At 42.8% G+C, this 22,017-nt stretch overlaps 1 protein-coding gene across 4 annotated transcripts in view; it reads left to right on the top strand.

Moving 5' to 3' along the window:
- Window positions 1-22,017, top strand: part of FES (FES proto-oncogene, tyrosine kinase) — a 498,639-nt gene that overhangs the window by 322,861 nt on the left and 153,761 nt on the right. For all 4 annotated transcript variants that reach the window (XM_078683274.1, XM_078683270.1, XM_078683273.1 and 1 more), the window contains exons 13-15: window positions 1,210-1,332; window positions 8,087-8,140; window positions 9,330-9,448. In XM_078683274.1, the coding sequence (XP_078539400.1) occupies window positions 1,210-1,332; window positions 8,087-8,140; window positions 9,330-9,448 (296 nt within the window). The remainder of the gene's footprint in view (window positions 1-1,209; window positions 1,333-8,086; window positions 8,141-9,329; window positions 9,449-22,017) is intronic.

Here is a 22,017-nt window from a genome sequence, read left to right as displayed (position 1 = left end):
TATTGCTAAGGGAAAATTCAGATTAGTATCGGATCCCCAACACGAGCTCCACTATTATACAGAATAATCTAATAGCTTTAACATTGCCATAAATAATGCACATAAGATCTGGATGTTCTTACCTACAACAAGTGGATGGCTAGATTTTTTACTTAATTTTTCCTAGCAAGAATGAAATGATCCTTTACCAGAGATATGACTTTGTATGGTCAGCTTTCATCGTGTTGTATGCTGAGGGTTTTTTTCTCATTCAAGTTTGTTGATTTGCTCTAGGAGTCTTTATAGAAACAAATATCAAATGTTGACTGTTTTTACTGATCGGTTATAAGGTACATGAATCTATATATTTATCTTTGAAAGTTATGTAGAGACTAAACTAAGAAATGTAAATCGTTGGTCATTTTTTTTATATTTTGTTAAGTATTGTATGTACTTGCTCAAAAAATAGTATTAAAAAACATATTTTGTCTGCAGGAAAGTGGGGTTTTCATTTGTTCTGTTCATTGTTGAGCTAAAGTTAGACGACTTATTGCACAGCCTATTTAGGGTTTGCTTACTTTTCTTAGGTTGGTTGCTGTTAAAAATAAGGACAATTGTATGGGGGATTGCATTTAATCAAATATATTCTTGTGCTTGAAGACTGAGTAACTAACCTTGGCTTTCCATTCCCCCTATCGTGTAATTCACAGAAATTAAGAGATTTCCATACTTAATGAAAGAAAATTCACAACTGTGACATATTTCTCACTAAATATGAGTTTTGAAGCCTTCTGCGTGTGAACATACAGTCGAACATGTACATGGATCCACTCTACATGATTCTATTAGGCGATTAAGTTCCATGAGCATTATTTCCAAGGTCTAAACTTTGCAGCTCTCTATTTACCCTACCCACGAAAAACTTGATTAAATCTGACAATGTTTATGCAAATGATCACTTTTCAGTGAATGGCCTCGTATTTAATAGCAACATATTTGCACCCATATTCATACGAGTCACATAAGCATTGGCCAGGGTTTGGAATTGTATAACACAGTTTGAAAGTTTTTTTTTTAATTATATGGTTTTTTTGTTGCGGGTTTTGGGTCTCAGACTCAGTTTGGCCATGTGCACAGTTGTAATCCATTGAATGTGTTTCATATAAGGATCAGGGACAAGGAAAGTTTGTAAACTTTTTTTTTATTTTTGCCATACTGCTTGAATTGCAGAACATGTACCGCTTGGAAGGGGAAGCATTTTCCACGATACCTTTGCTTGTAGACCATTTCCTGAAGACTAAGCAGGCAGTCACAAAGAAATGTGGAGTCATTTTGATGAAGCCAATCCCAAAGGTAATTTATTTAAGAATCAAATGCAGTCTTATTAAATGTTAAACAATATGCATAGCATAAAAGGGGTATTAAAGTATCTTACTAATGACAAGTGTGAAACTTATCCTTGAAAACCCCATGACAACAGTGACACATATTGTATGTTTGTCATATGTTGGACAGCAGTAAACCTACACCTGTGCCAAGTCTCCTGTCCTTAGTAACTGCTGCTCACACATGCACAATGAGCAGTGGGCACAGCGGTGCATTCATTCACTTTCAGCTGATGAACAGCAGGTAATGCGCACTGGCCCTGACCTTCTGCCACACTAAGACCCAGTCCCCCTGTTCTTAGTGCCTCCTACAAGCAGCTTTCCGCTGTGGCCAGGAGCTACTTTGACAAAGACCTTCAGCCATTCCACTGACCTCCGTCCCTACACAGCATGGTAACAACCCATTGCCAGTTGCTGACAATGCAAGGTGGGGCCTTTGTACACACACCAGTCACCCCAATCCCATATATTCCTTACCTGCTGGACTGAGACTTCTGCCAGGACCAATGAGCAATGGAAGTGCTCTTTAGCCCCCTACAGAGCCAATTCCACCTAACATCTATGTCTGCTTTACATATTATTCTATCATGCAGAGCAGCCTCTGGACACTGTTAAACCAGAATGAAGCTGTAACCTGAATATACAGGTTTTGACGGTTGTCAACTATTATTTTGAACTTTTTCTTTAAATTTCATTTTGAAAATAACCGTAATGGTAGTCGAATCAAGCCTCTGACATGAACATGCTTAAAGGAGAAAAGAGATTTTCAAACATGGATTGAACAAAAAATGTATATAAAAGATAAGTTTTCATAAGCTTCTTCTTTGCCACATATAAATTCGCAAATGTGGTCTCTACAAAATATACAATTTCACCACAAATGTGCAGTCTGTATCAGAGTGTGTGTGTGTGTTCTTGTATGTTGCAACTTGTCAAGGATGCAGTTACCTCTTTGACTTGGCATACCATAGATGGTGATGCTGCTGCTTCTCGTTCTTGCCCAGTTGTTTCTTCTTCTCTGCAACTCTGCAGCACTTTTTTGTATTGCAACAAAGCTGAATTTAACCAGGCGGCCTAAGTAGTAGTGCCATAAGAATATTAAGCATTGCCTCTTTCTTGTCAAATGCCATTTGAACAAATGTTACAGAAATCTGTCTTTGTTGATAATCTGGAGGCCACCTCTGACCTGGCAAAGAAACCCCACACGCATGACACTTTTTAGGTCTAGCCTGAGCAGCGCATGTGCTGCTGTGCGAGGCATGCTGTATTAAGGTATGGCACAAAAGCTCTGCCCATTTCCCGCCCATCTTTTTAATTGGCTCCTGTTACTGTCCTTGCAAAATCGTTGTTTTTCATTTGTGAATAGGCTTAATAGTCCCTCCTTGGTACCGCATTGTCTGCATTTGTAACATCCCCTAACGACTGGACTTTTTACTTGTGTTGTTACACGGTTAGTGAGCACTATTTTCTTTAATGATATTCCCCTATTCCGTCCACGACATCGCAGCACACTGCAAAGCTTTTAGTAATGTGTTTATTTGAATTACAGCGGGGTCCGCTTTAACTATAGCGGCCACGCTTATTTAATTATTTCATGTATGGCGCAGTCCACTTTCACTTTAGCAGCTGCGCTTGCTTAATCATTTATTTTACAATGTCGGCCGCTTTCACATCAGCTGCCGCGCGTATTTATTTAATTACATCGCAGGCTGCTTTCACTTCAGTGGCTGCACTACAGAAACTTTCGACAATAAGTAATTTTTCTTCACTTTAGGTGAAAGTGCCCCATACGCGCTTTCACTTTAATGTTGGCCGCACCCCTTTCTCTAGACACTGCTCACTGTAACCTGATACGTGAGCAGCACCTAAAGAAAGGGGCGCGGCCACCATTAAAGTGGTCTCACATTTGCGACAGTATGAGTTATTGGCATTAAAAATTTATATTTGTGTTGCTTTTACAAACCCATAAATAAAAGGCTTTGTCATTTACGATGCCAATAGCTTAAACGCTGCTCGCAAATGCGAGACCTATTGCATTGAAAATGCTTGTTCCTATGTGGTGGCGAGTCTGTAAAGATCACATGGCAAACCCCATTTCTTCTTCCTGTTGGTTTAGTTTCATTTCTCCAGAAAAATGTATACATTGCATGTGTTTTGAAAATGGCACTAAGATTGGTGCAAAATGTTGTTACTTCTTTTGTGACTCAAGTCATGCTTGTAATGCTTTTATTTTCAACTTGTCGAGATGTTATCAACTTTATTTCCTCTTTTTTTCCAAAATTAAACTCTGAAAATTATTGGGTTCATTGTATGATGTTCTGAACACATGCAGTCATCTATGAACAACAAAGATCAAATACACAGTGTGACCACTTTATCTACTTCCACCTAGTAATGAAAGACTACATGTTCATTCTATGCAAGACGGCCAAAGATGCAGAATATTAGGAGCACAGTGGTATGCATAATCAATTGTCCAAATCATTTCACTTGGGTATAAAGTAATATTTTGTTTATTACATTTTAACAGGAAACTAAACATACAGGTCACAAACTCTACTGGACCCCAATGTTATTTACAACATTTATTTACGCTTCCCATGTGCAACCTAGTTAAATGTAACACTTGTGAAAGTACTTAAAATTACTGAATGGTTAAGAATTTGTTTTGAACTTATCTAAGTTTTAACAATTCATCTTCCCTGCAACTGTGGTAAAATTATGGCTCGATGTGCTATCAGGTGGTCTCTGCTATATCCTATTTGCTGATTCTCTTCCCACTCATCCACAACATGCCTTAAGTCACACCTAAACGCCCTCCAACCTGATTTCAGGCAAACAGCGAAATAAATCTGATACTTCAATGAAATGCAATGTGTGAAATCCTGGCAGTTCACATCAAATGCAAATTATCTCAAGACTCACTACAATTAAGGAAATGTTGACTAAAACTCACCTTAGGCTTCAGAAAAGTGGGACCTTTCTCAGGAAAGAGACCCCAGTTAACTTTCAATTATAAGTTATCCAAGAGTCTACGTGTAGGCTTCTCTCGGAGTTAACTGTAAACAATACTGGTACCCCCTTCTCTGCCTGAGTCCTGATTCTGACTCTTGGTCTTCTATTCCCTTAACATCTTTAAACAGCATTTCTTGATCGAGTTTTGTGCTTAAAACGAGATAAATCAACTATGAACATACAGCACATCCTAGCACCATCATCCAGGTTCCAGATCATTATCGACCTACATATATTTAATTTCGTTCATTTGGAGAATTGATCAGAATCTGATATTTGTAAGTTGGTTAAGACCACTTTGTGTCAGTGTTGGGAATTCATTTAGTGGCAATCAACCGCACTGTATCTCTTCCAACTTCCCGAGATTTTGAAAAGGGTTTAGGGGTGACCCCAGTCCTTTTATTTGCTACTTCTCTCCATGCCACGCTTCCCCCCTCTTACACTGGAGGGTATTGACTTCCTACAGTTCTGAGCTATTTCTGTCTTTCCTCATTGTTAGCCTCAGCCTTGGTGGGAAGTTCTCTGCCTTTGTGAATCCTTCCTCTTTCAGTATGTTTAGTACAGCAATTTTTAGGTTCAGCTCGAGTGGTTGTTTAAAAACACTTGGGATGCACAGATATCCCCTACCAAAAGGGCCCAAGCACTGGGCAGAACCAGCCAAAGTCTGTGAAGAAAGTCTCTCCCACCTCCATATACCATAAGCTTAAGCTCTGGCTGGTCCTAGAACATTCAGCACAACGTCACTCACACAGATATGTATCATATGGAACAATTAAATATAAAGCAACAATAGTAAACAGCATTATGCTGAGACATGCACCTATTGAATATCAGTGTTCACATCCAGTAGATTTTCCTTTGCCCCTAGGCAAGCACAGATAGATCAACTTGTCATTCAGAGCAGGGAAAGCAGATAGTTGATGTCCCATGAGTCTCTACTGAACTTAACCAGAGAAGGTTTGCGCCTTAAATGTAAGAGTAATATATTATATAATCAGTCAGAGATACAGGGTTATAAGTGGCCTCCATTCATCTTTTCCCCAAAAGAGGACACAAGAAATGTTAAGTATTATTATATAAGGCTTTACTTAAGCAAATCTAATGCAAAGTGTATGTACAATGATTACAGCAGATATTAAAAGAGATGTGGTAATTATAAACAAATACAAAAAAAATATTAGAACATACAACATGTTATATTTGATAGTTCATATTTCTGAAAAAGCCATTGTCTTCTCTGCCTGTAGCCTTTACAAAAAGGTTACAAGGCAGTGGTGCTGGAACAATTTTCAGAGTAGAGGCGCTGCCATTAATGTATCACTGAAGTCATAGGGATTGTAAAAAATCAGGCAATGTGTCATGCCAATTCAGCAGGAGAGTGGAAAGGGCGTGGTAAGTAGCTCGTGGTGCATTTTGGAGCGCTGGTGAAGTAGCACACTGTCATTTACAGAAAGCACATTTTCCATTAAAATGGGCACTACATTTGCATAGGCATGCCGTTTTACTGGTAAAACTATATAGAACAAAAGCAATAATGCATGGAAATTGGGTTTCAGCGAATAGTTATCATTTTTGCATCACCAAGTACTGTGACTTGGTTTCTTTTGATCCTGTTAAACCCATCTTTGCCATCACTCTTCAGAATTCCTAAAAAAAGTGCTTCATGTGTGCTTTCCTAATTGCTGATATAATTTAAAATATTCCTACATTTGATTTGGTATTTTAAAGTTATTGTACGTAAGGAAAAAAACTGATGCCCTACAGCCTTTCCTTTCACTTTCTGTACCACACAGGATTGTCACTTAGTCACTTTTTACAAAATCCTCTCACTTTGCAGAGAAACAAAAACACTCACCAGTTTTCAAATGAGCAGCAATTTGCCAGAAGACATTGCCTCCCATTTGACCTATACGCCCAGCAATTGTAGCAAGATAAACATAACAGGTGAAGGCATCTTTATTGGTCATTCATCTGCTGAACTCCAGCATACTATTTCTGGGGGTGCTGCAGCACCCCTACTTCCAGCTCCTATACACAGAAGTTGGAATGTTCCTATCAGCCCCAGTGGGTAATACGCTGCTCTTGTACTGATTCTCAGCTCTATTAAGACAGAAATGTCTTCGTCACTTGTGATGTAATAGGAGAGAAAACTCACGAAATGTTCTCACCACTTATGATATCTCACACATCTGATCTCTCGACACTAACAATAAAATGAGTATAGGAACATGGAAAGCTATATGCACACTTTCAAAACTCATAATACACATGACACATATTGTCCCACGATACTAAATGCAGACAAATAGACAAAAGGTATAAACAAGAAACAACATACAAGGCTGTTACCCACTAAAATATAATGGGCAGCTGCATAATACATATAAACATGTTTTTTATATTATTACTATTAGACCAAGGTCTCATTGTATGAGTATCGGACATTTACAATATAAAGGTCAGCATTGGATCTATTGACTAACCTTTAACTTTGGTGGGTGTGTACATTCAGCAACAATGATGGGTGAAGTGAATGAGGAATGTTGCATTCTATGATTTTACACCCATCCTAATGCCGGCACGTTTGGTAGAAGATTTCTGGACCTATCTTTCCTTCTGGCCTGGAGCATGCCCACAATGCGCTGGAAAGCCTCATTCGTTTCCAGGAATCCCCGCTGGCACACCATGGCACTACGATGGGCTGAGATGGAATCCGTCTCTCTGCAGAGAGAAGAGGCCAGAGGAATATGTCAACGACCAGTTGCCTCTATGTGAGACTATCCAGTCTTTGTCATTGGTGATTGCCGTAAAGGGTGAACCACGTCTTACCAGTGTTGGTGTCTCTCTTAGCCATTCCCATACCCGAGCCACACATGGTAATGCCGCTCTCTAGGTAGACTGATACTTTTTCAATACTTGGAGTAGTTTATCACTGATCTCCCTGGTTTATTGACGTAGATTCTCGATTTTACAATGGCTGTGTGTCCAATACAGGGTGCATCTCTTATTTTTCCATTGCTACTGCTACAATAGCACTTTGGCTTTTAGACCTGGAGCATCATGGTTTTGTGTAGCACTACTTTTAATTCTTCAGTATCATTTTTCTTGCGTTGATATCTACGAAAAAACAATATAATTTATTTCCATTATAGACTATTTTAAATACTTATGAGGGTTTATGTGTTGGAATGTGCTCCTGTGTGATGATAAAACCAATAAAAATTGGTTTAAAAAGAGTGGTGGAGTGAGTGTGTGTTCTCCATATGCCCATAGGTTAAGACAGGATGAAAAGGCCTAAGATTCAGAATGTATAAAAAGTAGTTGTTATTGCTATACCCCTGATTTGTGGTTTAAAGGTTTTATCAGCAGCCATCACAAACACCAGATGCATGGTTCTAACAGTGGGAGCCACTGCATAATTATTTTCTTAAAAAGACTTTAAGATCATTCAAATCCGGAGTCTAACAAAGTTGTAAATCGGTAAAAATTATGATATGAATCAAAAACACTGTTCTACATCAGCCTTAGAAAAAGTATAAGATTATTCATATTGTCTTCCATTGTTTTGTATGACGCATGAGTATGCAGCTACGTATGGTTACTTGAAATCTGAATTACACTTATGCTTTCCCACCGAGTTTGTCGGATATGTTTGGTAACAAATTGCCGTAAAATAAATATTAATTGTATTTTTTTATATTCCACAGGACAAATGGGCTTTGGAGCACGAAGATGTTGTATTGGGAGAAAGAATAGGTCGGGTAAGTAACCTATATTTTCTTCATTATTTTTTGGTTTGATTTTTGGCTACATGTTCTTTTTTAATGTGCCCTTATCTTTCAGTTGAAGAAAACCTATTTAGAAAAACCTTTTCTTAAAAATAATTCTCTGAAGAGGCAGTGTGAATATGAACTATTCATGTCAGAATTAAAATATTTCCGTCATATTTCTTAGTAAGCATGTACTTGTTGGTGATACTTTGTGAAAAAGGCATTGTGGTGAAAATAAATTATTGATGTAGATACTGTTGTGTACTGTGCACCTTGAATTGACTTGTGTCAGAGATTAGCCACTTGTAACATATGCCAAGTGAAGCTCCCAATAGCAGTGATACAGAGGGAGAGAATGTTGCTAAAACAGACCTCCGATTTTAGCACAAAGGGGGAAACATATGGGACCAATCGTTATTTAGAGACAGAAAATCTTTTTTTTCAGATAAACCTGTGAGCACAACAGTAGAGTTGGGTTCAATTGATATTAATCATTATATAAAAAGTCTAGCATCTGTCAAGCACATTAAGAAGCAAATGTTAATTGAGGTCACGAGAGGGTTCATAATATTGGGATAGGTCAATTACCAAATATTGAAGTTTGATAGAATATGGGTAATACGTCTATCCGCACCCTCGCCCCCAATGTCATCCACCCTAGCTGACAGGCGTTCACTGCCACCAGCTGCTTCAAGTCTCTGTGCCACATTTCCACTGAACTTAGAAGGAATGAAGGTAAATACCGGCAGTTAACAGCAGAATCCTACGCCTTTTGATTGCTGAGACAATCATAGCATTCTACATGCGTTGTTAATATACTTGGTTAATATGGCAGAATTAGAATATGTCTAAATGTGCAGGGGCGACTCCTAAGCTGATATGGGGAACTGATTTAACTCCATTGAAGACAGCTGTGCTGGGTCCGCCTGTGAACCACCATCACCATGAAGGCAGGGCAGCTCCATTTGTGGTGGTTGGTGACATGAACACTCTCCTGCAATTTAAAGATCAGAGACAATTGTTCTTGGTGCGAAGATTAATGAGAAAAATAATCCAAGCATGATGTGTTCTTCAAATTGCCGCCTGACCGATTTTATAGGAGGAACATGTTCCACATGAAGCTCTGAAATCAAATGTACCAGGAGTTAGTGTGACCTGGTCCATTCTCTTCTGTTTTCAGGGTAATTTTGGAGAGGTGTTCAGTGGACGACTGATAGCTGACAACACACCAGTGGCAGTAAAAACATGTCGAGAAACTCTTCCTCCAGAATTGAAGGACAAATTTCTACTTGAAGCCAGGTATGACTGCACAGAACCACTTACAAGTACAAGCTTCTTGAAGGGGATCTTCCCTCCTGTCTGTCTGTCCTTCCTAAGCCTTCTCATACGTTTTCTTGATTTACTTTTTTCAATTGCTATCACAGTTATATCTTGATTTTGAATCATTTTACTTGTGTTATATTGGTTACATGTAAAGTTTTCGTGACGTGTTAAAATTCGCAGTTTGAAAAGGAGCAGGTGTGCCAAGTACACCTGAAACTCCAAATCTTTGCTGCCGTTCTCTCACAGATCACGGAAAGTATTTAAGTGGAGTGGGTAGTGAGCAGGAACCCTAAATGATCTGAAGAACTCACACACATACTACATTCAGAATCCTCTAAGCGGCAAGGACGCTCCCTCACTGACGTACCTTGTTCCCTATATGTGCCCTTCACTCTATTGTCATTTTAACACACAGGGGAGCAAGAGAGAATGGCCTCTGTGCATCAGTTAGAACTGGTATGGGGTGTGCGGCACACCGTGAAGTTGAATGAACGTTAGGTAGGTGTATTTCAAGTAGCATTTTTTGGGTGCCTCTGGGTATGATCCCCTTTGACCCTGGGGGATTGAAGACTATAATAACAGGAGATGCAGTGTCAACCAAATGGCACTGTGTCCTGCAGGCACTCCTTTTGAGACTCTGTCTCTGACAGTAGTAACAGTGTAATCCGTTTTCTTTCAAATAATGTAGCCAGCAACCAATTGTTGTTAATCAAAACAAGAATGTATTTATTCTAAACATGATTGAATCATTTCTTTGTGGTATTCACATTTGTCGCACAAGCATTCAGTTTCCAATAAGGTGAAAATATCGCTTCTTCATTTGATACCAACTCAAATTGCGGTGTACATCCCTATGCATTTCGGGACCCATGCCCTTCGTCAGGGGATAAATGTACAATCTGTAAGTGAAAAAGTTTCTGTTTTAGTGTGCTGTACAGGTGTGGTGTCACAACCACTAAGAGCACTAGAAACTGGTGAGCATGCGGAATAATTATGGTGCTAAGCGCCATGTAGCTAGAAACATAATACAACTAATGGTGAATAGGCAATGAAAAGAAACAGGAAAGACTAAGTGGTCCCGAAGGGAACTGTGCTATTAAAAGGTCAATAAACTTATGCTGGAAAAGAAGGTAAACATGAAGATCACGAGACATGGAAGTTGAGTACACTGATCAACAGCGTAATTCCATGGTGTGGGAAAGAGACTCAATGCAGGTGACGGTGAACGTGATGTGGATTGAAGTATCATCTCTGTTTTGACATAAACCAAAGGAGTAGTGCCTGTAACGGAGTGGTGTCATGCAAAACGCAAATACATTTCTGGTGGCGCGTGGTGTAAACAAAACGATATGTATTAATTATGTGCTCCCCGTTCGATGAGGTACAAGTGGTGGATAGTGATATTAGTCTTACCGCGTGTAGGTCGATATGTTAATACTGCCTCCCGCGTGTAATGCCATTAGCGACAACCGCGTTCAATTGGGAAACTCTACCGGGCTGGACCATATGCGCTTACGCAGTAGTGGAACTCGAGGAGGGACTACACAATGTGGCAGCCATCTTGGACCAGTACCAAACGAGAGACGCTTGTGTGGCGGCTATATTGTAGCGATTGGGTTAAGAACGCTAACGTGTCTAAAATCAGTATGTTGCAAACTGAATGAATAAAAAATAATAAATTGAAAATACGTGGTGTAAACAATGTTCGTGTGGGGTCCCAACACTGTATGGGTGAATAGGATGGTACGATGTATGAAGGTCTGTAAAGTCATAATATGCGCATATGGAGAAATGTGTCTGTCGAATCTATACAAGATAAACTGATTGAAGGAAAAAATGAACATATACATGTGATCAAGAGAAAATCAAGAAAAATTCATCTGTTTCATCACTTAAACGAATCTAGCATCATGCACCATATTAAAGAAAGCAACTATATTCGATTCTATCAATAAGACCTTTAGGATGGCAAGAGTCCAGTCTTTTTATCCAAACGAGTTTGCGTTGTAGTAATCTCTTCCTGTTATCTATGCCCTTAATTTTTCTTTCAGTTTTCCCTTCGTAGGGAAAACTGAAAGAAAAATTAAGGTTCGTCTCACCGAACATAAGAGCACCATCAGGAATAAAGTTATGAAGTCACCTTTTGCTGCACATTTCGTCACCAACAATCACAACATCAGCCAAATTAGATTTTTGGTATTGGAGGTTGTCCTGCTCAGACAGGGCATAAAAAGACTGACGTGCCGATTGCTGTGGAGGGCAGGCGCCATCTTAGGTGAGGACCTGGATCCCGGCGGCGCCGCACGCTGTGGTCTAGCTGGAGGTGGGGTTTAGATATAAATAGCAATGGCCCCTCGGAAGCTCAGCGGACGAGCGCAGCGGCAATGGCGCGCCGAAGGTGCGCCTAAGGTAAGCCCGTCTGCGCCCGTCAGCGGCTGGTCGGGGCCAGGGGCTTGCCACTCTGCCCAACTTATTAACTATTCCGCTGCCGATTTGACACGCTTGCATGCCCACTGGTCCCTCTGTCCCACCATACTGCCCAGACTAGACTCACTGGGACTGCTCTGTCCCAGAAAGGTTTTCCCCGAATTCGATTCCCCTCTGGGAATGGCATTACCATCGGCTACTCCGATCCCCCCGACTGCCCTCTTCACCTCCACTAAAAGGGCTGTTAACTCTAAGTTCGCAGTGAGCTACCTTAACACCCGCTCGCTGCTCAAGCACCAGTTGTGAATTTTTCAACTTTTGGACTCTGAAAAACCCGACCTGTTATTTGTTACAGAGACATGGCTTAACGAGGAGTCCTCTCCGGACATCCTCGCAGCGACCCCGCCGGGTTATTATGTTCTTCAAGCTAACAGAGCCCTGGGTAAGTCGGGAGGCGGGGTGGCAGCTATCATCAAACAAACTATTAGATTCTCTTCATTGGCGGTGGCCAGCATTCCTCTGGTCGACTGCCTTGTTCTTAGATTGGAATCCCCAGTGGTACCTCTCATCTGTGTCCTGGTCTATCGACCCCCTCAGTCGATGCCTAACTTCCCGTCAATGTTCGGCAATATGCTCTCTCAGCTGGTCATTAATAACTCAAAATTATTGATTCTAGGGGATTTTAATTATTGGCCCTCTGACAATAGAGAGAGTGTTTGCTCCTCCACCTTTTCCGATTTTTTAACTGGTATGAATTGTTCCCAACATATCAACTCGGCAACCCACGTTAAGGGCCACATTCTTGACCAGGTGTGGACTTCCAACCTGGACATTTCTACTCCCCTTATCCTTCCCTGTCCCTGGTCGGATCACTTCATCATTACCTTTTCCCTCACGGTTGTCTCCTATGCCACTCGGGTCCTTGAGGGTAATCTCCCTGCCAGAAATTGGAATAGGGCTGATCTTGGTGAATTTGTAACCTTACTCAGAGCCTCTCCCCCCCCCCGACTGCGACTCCCTTGACACCCAAGCATTAGGTCTGAAGCACTGGCTTGAATCAGCTAGCGACATCGTAGCTCCCCTTAAACAGGTTAGGTTAAAGCGCCCTCATGATGCGCAAAGATGGTTTTCTGAGGAACTTAAAGGCATGAAGCTTAAACTTAGGCAGGCCGAGCGCGGCTGGCGACGTGACTATGCCCCTGACAAAAAGTTGGTATTTACGACCCTGCTTAAAGAGTACAAACTTGCTATTTTGCAAGCTAAAACCTTATACTTTTCTAAGAAGATCTTAGATTCAGCTTCTAAAGCTAAAGACATTTTCTCTATTGTAGAGGAACTCTCGTACCCAGATAGGATCACTATTAAACCCCTCCCTTCTCGAGCACTTTGTGACTTCCTTAATCAGTTTTTTATTAGGTCGAGCATTCGAGACCTCTTGTATACTTTAGTATACCTCTTGCTTACTTGGGAATGTGGACACGAGTCGGACGCGCGCATTTTCCGTCTCGGATTTGTCCTCGTGCGCGCACCTTTGCTGCTGGCAGATTTCTGTGTGGGCGACTTTTCGCTTTCGTTTTCCAGTGCTGGTTTTTTTTTATTGGCCCGCGATGAAAGCCTGCATTTTATGAGACAAAATGCAAACATGCAAGAGACTTTCCATGCAAGAGACTTTTAAATTAAATCACAGCAGTAATTTACTATTAAAACAATCTTATCTTGGAGCCTGCATTTCGTGTTTTTTGTGGGGCGCGTACTTCACATACACTACGGAAACAGATTTTTCAATCACAGACTTGTAAATTAAATCACAGCAGCAATTTACTATTAAAACAATCTTGGAGCCTGCATTTTCTGACTTCTTTTGGGCGTGCTGAAAGGCTGCATTTTCAGTTATTGCGAACATCACTTTCAGAATGATGTTTAACTTATGCAGCGCTCTGACACCCTCGAGGGGCTAGCCTTTACGCATGCATGCATACACACAGCCCTCACACATACAAGCATACATGCGCCCCTCCCCGCCGCACATACGAGTACACAGAACACACTTCTTACGGTGCACACACTAGCACAGAACTGAAGGCGCTACCCTTTACGTGCGCATGCATACACACAGCCCTCACACATACAGGCATAAATGCGCCCCTCCTTTCCCTACATACAAGAGCACAGACCATACTTCCTACGTCACATACGCATACACACAGCCCTCACACATACAGGCATACATGCGCCCTTCCTTTCCATACATACAAGAGCACAGACCATACTTCTTTCCTACGTCGCATACGCATACACACAGCCCTCACACATACAGGCATACATGCGCCCCTCCTTTCTATACATACAAGAGCACAGACCATACTTCCTACTTCGCATACAGTACGGAAACAGATTTTGCAATCAGACACTTTTAAATTACATCACAGAAGCACTTTACTATTAAAAAAATGTTGGAGGCTGCATTTCCTGACTTTTTTGGGCCGCGCTCAAAAGGTGCATTTTCAGTTATTACGAACATCACTTACCAAAGGAGTTTGCAAGACCCTTAAAAAGCAGCGTGATCCCAAACTTTTCCCCAAAAGCGTGAGGGTCAAAAGCTAAACTTTTACATAAAATGCCAGCAGCAATTTACTATTCAAACTATTGTTTGCTTTATTATGCAGTGATCGTGTGGAAAGGCTAAGAAAGGTTCCTTGATGTGTATAATAGTTTCGGTTAAAGTTGGCGCCATGGAAATGTTAAGCACTTTAGCGCTAGCCGCCTAGGATGTTTAGTTTTGTGTATTGTATTGTGACGTTGGCGCCATGCAAACGAGGTGATCTGCTATCTTGTTAGGTCTCGCGTCAGCGAAAGACCTTATGTCGCCGGCTTGCGGGAATGTTGGACAGGGGATGTGCACGCGCCTTCCCTTGGCGGATTTCATCTCGTGGGCGCGCACGTGCACATCTCCTGTTCAACATTCAGCAGCCTCTCGCCTCTCTCATTCACGCGCGCACAGACACAGCCACACTCACGCATGCACACACACATTCCCACACACACACATTCACCCCCCTCATCACCCCCCCAGCACACGCAGGGCTTACATACATATACACACAAACGCGCACACACACACCCTCCCAACCCCACTCACCGGGCACACGCAGGGCTTCCATCACTGGTTAGGTCGAGCTAGAGTTGCGCATGTGTAGCATGCGGTCTAGCTCGACAACTATTGTTTTCAGTTTCCTGGGAATCTGAGACAGCGTTCGGCCACGCGCCTCTGCTGTCTCAGATTTGTCCTCGTGAGCGCGCTTTTGCTGCTGGCTGCTTGCTGTGTGCGCGCGGTTTACAAATCAGTGTGGGTCAGAAAGTGGCGTCATGCTAGGCAGACATACACGCGCGTACACACCCCTCTCCCCCCCACCAACCAGTCATCAGGCTCTTTTAACACACACACACACGCATACATACACACGCATACACACAAGCGTGCACACACAGACACACGCGTGCACACATCCCCCGCACACCCCACTCACCAGGTTCTTCTTGCGTGTCCCTCGGCAGCCAGCGGGTCATTTTGGTTAACAGGCGGGGGCCGCGGGGATCTCCATGAGCACGGGAGCCCCGCTAGCTAAGCCGGATATCTTCCGGCGGGCACAGGAGCGCCTGCTTCCTGTATTTATCCGGCCCCGCCCCGTCCCAACAAAGGTTGCCTGGCTTCCTGTTGAAGCCGGGCTGCGGTGTTGAGTTTGCTTGTTTAGTATTGTCGTAAAACTCAACGATTTTATACTATGTCAACATCACCTTTACTTGAACAGGGTACGTTCGCCTTTGGACTTCTTGCAAGTGAAATTTACGATGTTTATTGTTAGCCAACTAAATGCCGCTCATTTTATCTACCTGCTCCCATGATGTCCAACATTAGTCTGCTGAGCCACCATACTTCGTACAGCGTTGTCTTGTGATCCTCAACATGCACCATTGACCACAGCTGTTAAAATATGTTGCTTCCAAGGTTGTTTTTTTTTTTACAGTTTTTTTATATAGCGCAAACTTGACTTGAAGGAACAGAGCACTTTACACCAGCACCAGTTGCTTTACATGAGGACACATTCCTTTTTGTTAGTCACGTGGAGATTAAGTGATTTGCCCAGAATCACAGGATGTTGCGCGTCCTTGCCGAGCCTGAAACCGGCTCCACAGATTTGAGGTCGACCGCCCTAGCCGTTATGCCAAATCCTCTCCGCCAATTGATTGGCTTTCATCTGGCTTACACTTGTGCTGATAGTTTTACAGACACGATGCACAGGAAGAAATGTTTGATACAGATTTTCTGAACACAGACTAAAAAACCCAATTTTTCATAGGACCGGCGAAGCAGTTTTGTGACAATAAACAGACGTATTGGTTTCCTGTCGCCGTTTATGTCCGTGTCACATTCAAGGCTGAATGTGTTTATTGGCTGTCCCCGGCCAGTTTATAAACCTTTAACTTCGACGCGCATCCGTGCGCTTGATTTGACAAAATGGATACATGAATTGTGTGCTCACATGGTGCTTCAGGCACGTTAGGTACTATGGTCAAGTTCTGAAAGACAGACAAAAAGCAGTTTGTAATAGAAGTTAAATGTACAGATCACCCCAGAATGTACAACATTTAGCCATCCATGAATGTAACCTGAACAAGCCTGAATGCCATTGCCAGCAACTGCTTATGTCTCAAGAAAAATGTCATTATCTGTAGATCTGCCTAGATTACCTACCTGTCTAAAGACTCGGACATCTTCTTTCCACATCAGCTCTCGTCTTTACCCCTAACAAACGTCCTTTAACTTGGTTGTCATGGAAAGGGAGTGCTGAGTGGACAGAGAAAGATTATGCTATAATAATGGTTTGGTTTCAGTTTGGTAATATCACATTCTAGCTCACAACATATAGTGACTCGCTATAGTTCATATTTGTGTTTTTCCACTTCATTTTCCTTAGTCCCTCTTTTCAAACTCTTGTTCTTTTTTCTGCCCTGTGTTCATGTTCAGCTGTTTTTTGTTCATCTGATTTCTCCCGTCATTCTTTTACTCTTATTTTATGTTCTACATGTCATGTAAGTGTTCTGTTCTCTGCAGTATTTCCTTTCATCTTTCAACCTTGTGTGTTTTTTGTTTTATTTTTCTTGTTGTTTGGTCTACCCTCTGCTTTTACCTGATTTTCCAGCCCCATTTCTAGCTTAATTCTTCGTTCTTTTTTATCCTGTTTTGTTTTCCTGCTATTACTTTCTCTTACCCCTTTCTCATTTGTCACTTTCTTGCTCTGTACTTTTTTGTCCTCATCGCTCCCTGTTTTCCCTTTTCCCTCTTGGCTTGCATGGGTACAGAAAAACTGACAAGTACAGCAAGAATGATATTCTAGAACATCTGCCTTTGAGCTTGTGCAGAGCTCTGTCCAAGGTGCACTCGTTAGAGAATTGCAATAGAAACGGGAGGAAAGAGATTATTACAGCCTTGTGCCGCGCACCATTTGCCTATGCTCCTGTCCCTCTTACCTGTTCCTCTTAAACCATTGGATCTCTAGCCATGGGGGACGCCTCTTTGGGGATGGAGAACTGCATCTCGATGAGAGGTAGGGTTGCTGGCAGGGGTTCATAGGCAGAGACACCTACTGCTACAAGGCTGGTGTGAGGCAGGCAGTCTCTCCAGCCCTGAAAACACTTTAAATCAGCCTCCAGCCTCCTAAGAAATCCCCCGGTCCACTGCAGTCTAAAAACTGCCTTCCCTCATTCCTTCTGGCACTTTGTATATTATGTCATTGATAAAGAGAATATTTTCCCCTTTGTATTGTGACATAGTTTTTGAGTTGCACTGCTTATACAATCTGTGCAACCATTCAACAACACCTGGTTCAAATATGTTCTCTCAATGTTTCAAGCTTTATTACAAAGGTAACAAAAAGATGTTAATATTTCACTTCTGTTCTTGGATTTTCGTCACGATAGAATACACTGAACATAATCTTCACAAAAGTTATTAACAAAACTTTATGCTATTGCCATTATAAATGACAATAACTTTTATTTAAGTATTAATTATTGGAATTTTTTTTAAAGCCATTGTTATTTGTAATATCAATACATGTAAGTCACGTAAATACAACACATATTACATTACAATTGCTATAGGTGTCACATTTGCAAAAGTTATAACTATTGGCATTGTCAATGACAAAGCTATTAATTTCGCTATTTTCAAAAACAAAACATAAATAAAAAATGTGTCATTTACAATACCAATAGCTCAAACTTTCCTAATGCGAGACCTATTGCATTGCAACTGCTTGTTGATAAAATTGTTAACATTAAAAATAGTATTTCCTCTCTTGCTCCCTCTGACCCTGTCATTCCTGCTACCATCCCCGCTATCTCTAATTCTCAGCAAATCACTCAAATACCCCCGATCTCGGAGGATGAGTTCTTGCTGAATAAGGTTGCTTCCGGATTCCCCACTGATTGCTTCCCCCCCATGTCTTGCGTGACGCTTTCACTGCTTGTCCTTTCCCCCCACTGTCACTTCTGAATAACTCACTCAAAGCGGGCCTGGTCCCCAGCTCTTTTAAAATTGCTGTAGGGATGCCCATCCTTAAAAAACCTAATGCTGACCCGTCTCTCTTGAGTAACTTTCGTCCCATTTCCCTACTTCTCTACCTTAGTAAAATACTTGGAGCCCATGTCGCCAACTTTTTGAGTTCATTCATCGAGCGTACGCAGTTCCTCGATTCCCAACAGGCCGGCTTCAGACCTGCCCACTCTACTGAGGCGGTCATTCTTTCAGTGATGGAGGAACTGCAGAGGGGAACGGACCTTAATATCAGCCAGGCCTTGGTTCTCCTGGATTTGTCGGCCGCCTTTGACACGGTCGACCATGATATTCTGGTCGGCCGTGTCAGGGAGGCCGGCATCCAGGGATCTGCCCTTGATTGGGTTCGCTCTTTTTTGAGCAATCACCACCAGGCTGTCCGGCTCTCCCAGTTCGCTGCCGATAAAGTTGGGTTGACATGTGGCGTCCCTCAGGGCTCCTCCCTTTCCCCCCTCCTTTTTAATTTGTACCTTACCCCCCTCATCCGGTCTTTACGAGGTAGTAATGTCACTGCATTTAACTATGCAGATGACATCCAGTTGATCTTTGACATCGATCCCTCGGCCCAATCCATGCACAATTTCCAGTCCACGCTGTGTCACATCAGTAACTGGATGGGGCAAACCATCTCAAACTTAACCCCGATAAGACCGAACTGGTTCTTGTCGGGGGTGCAACCAACCCGTGGAGTCCCAACTTCTGGCCTATCTGCCTGGGTCTCCCCCCTCGCCCTGCTGACTCAGCCAAAAGTTTGGGGGTGATCATTTGTAATGATCTTTCGTTGAAGCCCCAGATTAATGCTGTGGTCTCCTCCAGCTTCTTTCATTTGCAGAAAATCCGCAAAATTGCCCGCTTTCTCACCACAGAGGCCCTCACCCTGACCTTACTGGCTTTGGTAATCTCCAGAATAGATTATGCCAACTCTCTCTATGTTGGTACCCCTGCCTACCAGCTGAATCGATTGCAGCTGGTTCAGAACCAGGCTGCTCGGCTAATCTTCCGCCAGCCTAGGCATCAGCATGTTCGCCCCCTGTTAAAGACACTTCACTGGCTCCCTGTAGCCGAGCGCTGTAATTTTAAATTAGGCTGCACTATTTTCAAGGCCCTGGCCGGCCTTGGTCCGTCTTTCATCTCCTCTCTACTTCACCATTATGCTCCTCCCCGCTACCTCCGTTCTTCTCGGATGTATGACATTACAAGGCATGCTTTTACCACGCATGCCTTTACAACGCGGTATTTACAACACATGCCTTTACAAAGCATAGCGCTTTGGGGTGCTGGATAGTGAATAGTTTAATTTACTATTCCAACTCCAGTCCCTGTGGATAGTAGGGAAGGTGTTGGATAGTAAATTAAATCTATTCCCTATCCTAGAGCGCCCCCCAGCGCAAACCCGTTGTAATGGTTTGCGTTGTAAAAGTTGCGTCGTAAAGGCACTGCGTGGTAAAAGTTGCGTTGTAAAGGATGTTTCCCGTTCTTCTCATCTGGACTTACTCAAGACATCTGTCTTCAAACGCAAGAAACACGGAGGGGGGAAAACATGGCGGCCGCTAGCTAGGGCGGTGCGCTCGTCCTGACGGAGCTCCCGAGAACATGCCCCAGAGATAGCCAGGTTGCTATCACAAGCCTGTGTGAGTGGCAATACTGAGCGATATTGTGCGGAGAGCTGTGACAGCGAAGACTCTTGAGAAAGAAGGTACGGCTAGATTGGACGGAAGGCAGCGGAGCAGCGTGTGCCGATCAGCCCGCTGCAGGATCTAGGGGGAGGAGAAGCGAGCGTGAGGAGACCGCGAACAGGAGAGCGGGCGGAGTTACCCGCGGTGCGCTGGGGTCCGACGAACTGAACCGCTCTGAGAGGCGGCGTATGACACGCAGGCTCGGCTCTCCCTCTCCCTCAACTCGGTAGTATGGCGGCGTCCGGCTAAGCCGAAGAGACTTTCAGGTGGCGGCATGTACAGAAAGAGAGACGGCAGACGGCAAGCAAGTAAGCTGAGTGGGCTCAGGTTTTGCCTCCGGAGAGGAGCGTGATGTGAGCAAACAGGGGTGACTGAGTCTAGTGAGTGTAGTGCACTGCGTTACTTGTACTGAAGGAAAATATTTAAAACAGCGCCCTCAAAATCCCCAAAAGCTCCCAAAGCCTTCCAAACCCTTCCAAACCCTCGTATACCACCCGCATTCTTAAGTTGCAAAAGCAACAATAAAACCACACCAAAAGTGATACACCAGCATTAAGACATTATATTCCTGGTGATTGAGTGTAGTGCACTGCGTTACTTGTATTGCCCTGAAGGAAAATATTTAAAACAGTATCCTCAAAGCCCCCAAAGGCTTCCAAAGCCTGTGGAAAAGTAAATTTTGCCATGTTCTGTGTCCCTACGTGTCATCCATCATATGTTATCTGTGCATGATTAATATGCATATGTTATTCCCCATGTTCGATTAAAGACGCAATTATAGTTGTGTCCACCTTTAGTATGTCAGTTTCCAGTTCTCGTGAATACTACGAATATCAGGCCTATGTAAAGCTACGTTGCCACGTTTCTCAGTGTGCACGTTATTCCATTGTAAAATCTCCGTTTCTAGGCCTCAAAAGGGCCTGGACACCAGATTCAGCTCCTGTCCCCTGAAGCCTCGCTGAGGAGCGATACAGCCCCCGCCTGTATCCTCGACCCTTCACTTACTTCCTGCCTCGCAGTGCCCGGTTCAGCCTGGCTCTGCCTCTGAGTCTGCCAAGAGTATGTTATGATTCGAGTTATCAGTACAGCCCTCCTTCTCTGCATTCCTAAAGCTACTGAATCGCATCAATAGTTACCGTCATAGTCTAGCTTTTACGTCTCCATGTAAGAGAAATACTGCATTTAATGATCATTTAATATTCTTCATCACGCACTACATGTAGAATAATGCATGCTCCAGTCTCAGAGTCTGTTAGCTTTTCCCCTCCTGACTTCTAGTTTATATCAACATGTTCCCTAAACATCAGATACTAGATACTGCTTAGGTACATGTCGCCCTGACTCTCCAGACTTCAGTCTCTGCTCCTAGCACAGAGTTCATAGCCCCCAGCTTCTCCTAGTAACACGTCATTGCCAGTTTGCGCGCACCATCAGGTTAGAGGTCCCGGCTCCTTAGGTAGCCCCCTCCATGGTTTCCACCCTATTCATGACATATTCTGTTACGTTTGCATCACATGTCTATGTATACGCCCTGTTACACCTCTTTTCACCCTTATCTTTCGCGACTGCTACGCGTCACGCCTATTGCTCCACCCACTGCCACGCCTATTGCAATGTAATGCTATGTGTTTGCGTTATGTATATATGCTCATGTACTGTTATTAAAAAGTTATCCTTCCTTCCTTCCTAGCCTTTTTGTCCAGATCCTGGCAGCGCTGCCAGGGCTTGCCATCCTATTCCTGTGCAGGTTGTCCTGTCCCTGTCTTTATGCTGTATTAAACCTGCAAACTCCTACTACCTCGAATCTTGACTCTTATTTATTGAGC

Source organism: Lissotriton helveticus, chromosome 3_1 (genome assembly GCF_964261635.1).
Source record: "Lissotriton helveticus chromosome 3_1, aLisHel1.1, whole genome shotgun sequence".
Classification (NCBI taxonomy): domain Eukaryota; kingdom Metazoa; phylum Chordata; class Amphibia; order Caudata; family Salamandridae; genus Lissotriton; species Lissotriton helveticus.
Note: the sequence above shows the minus strand (reverse complement) of the source record. Positions and strands in the feature narration are given on the sequence as shown.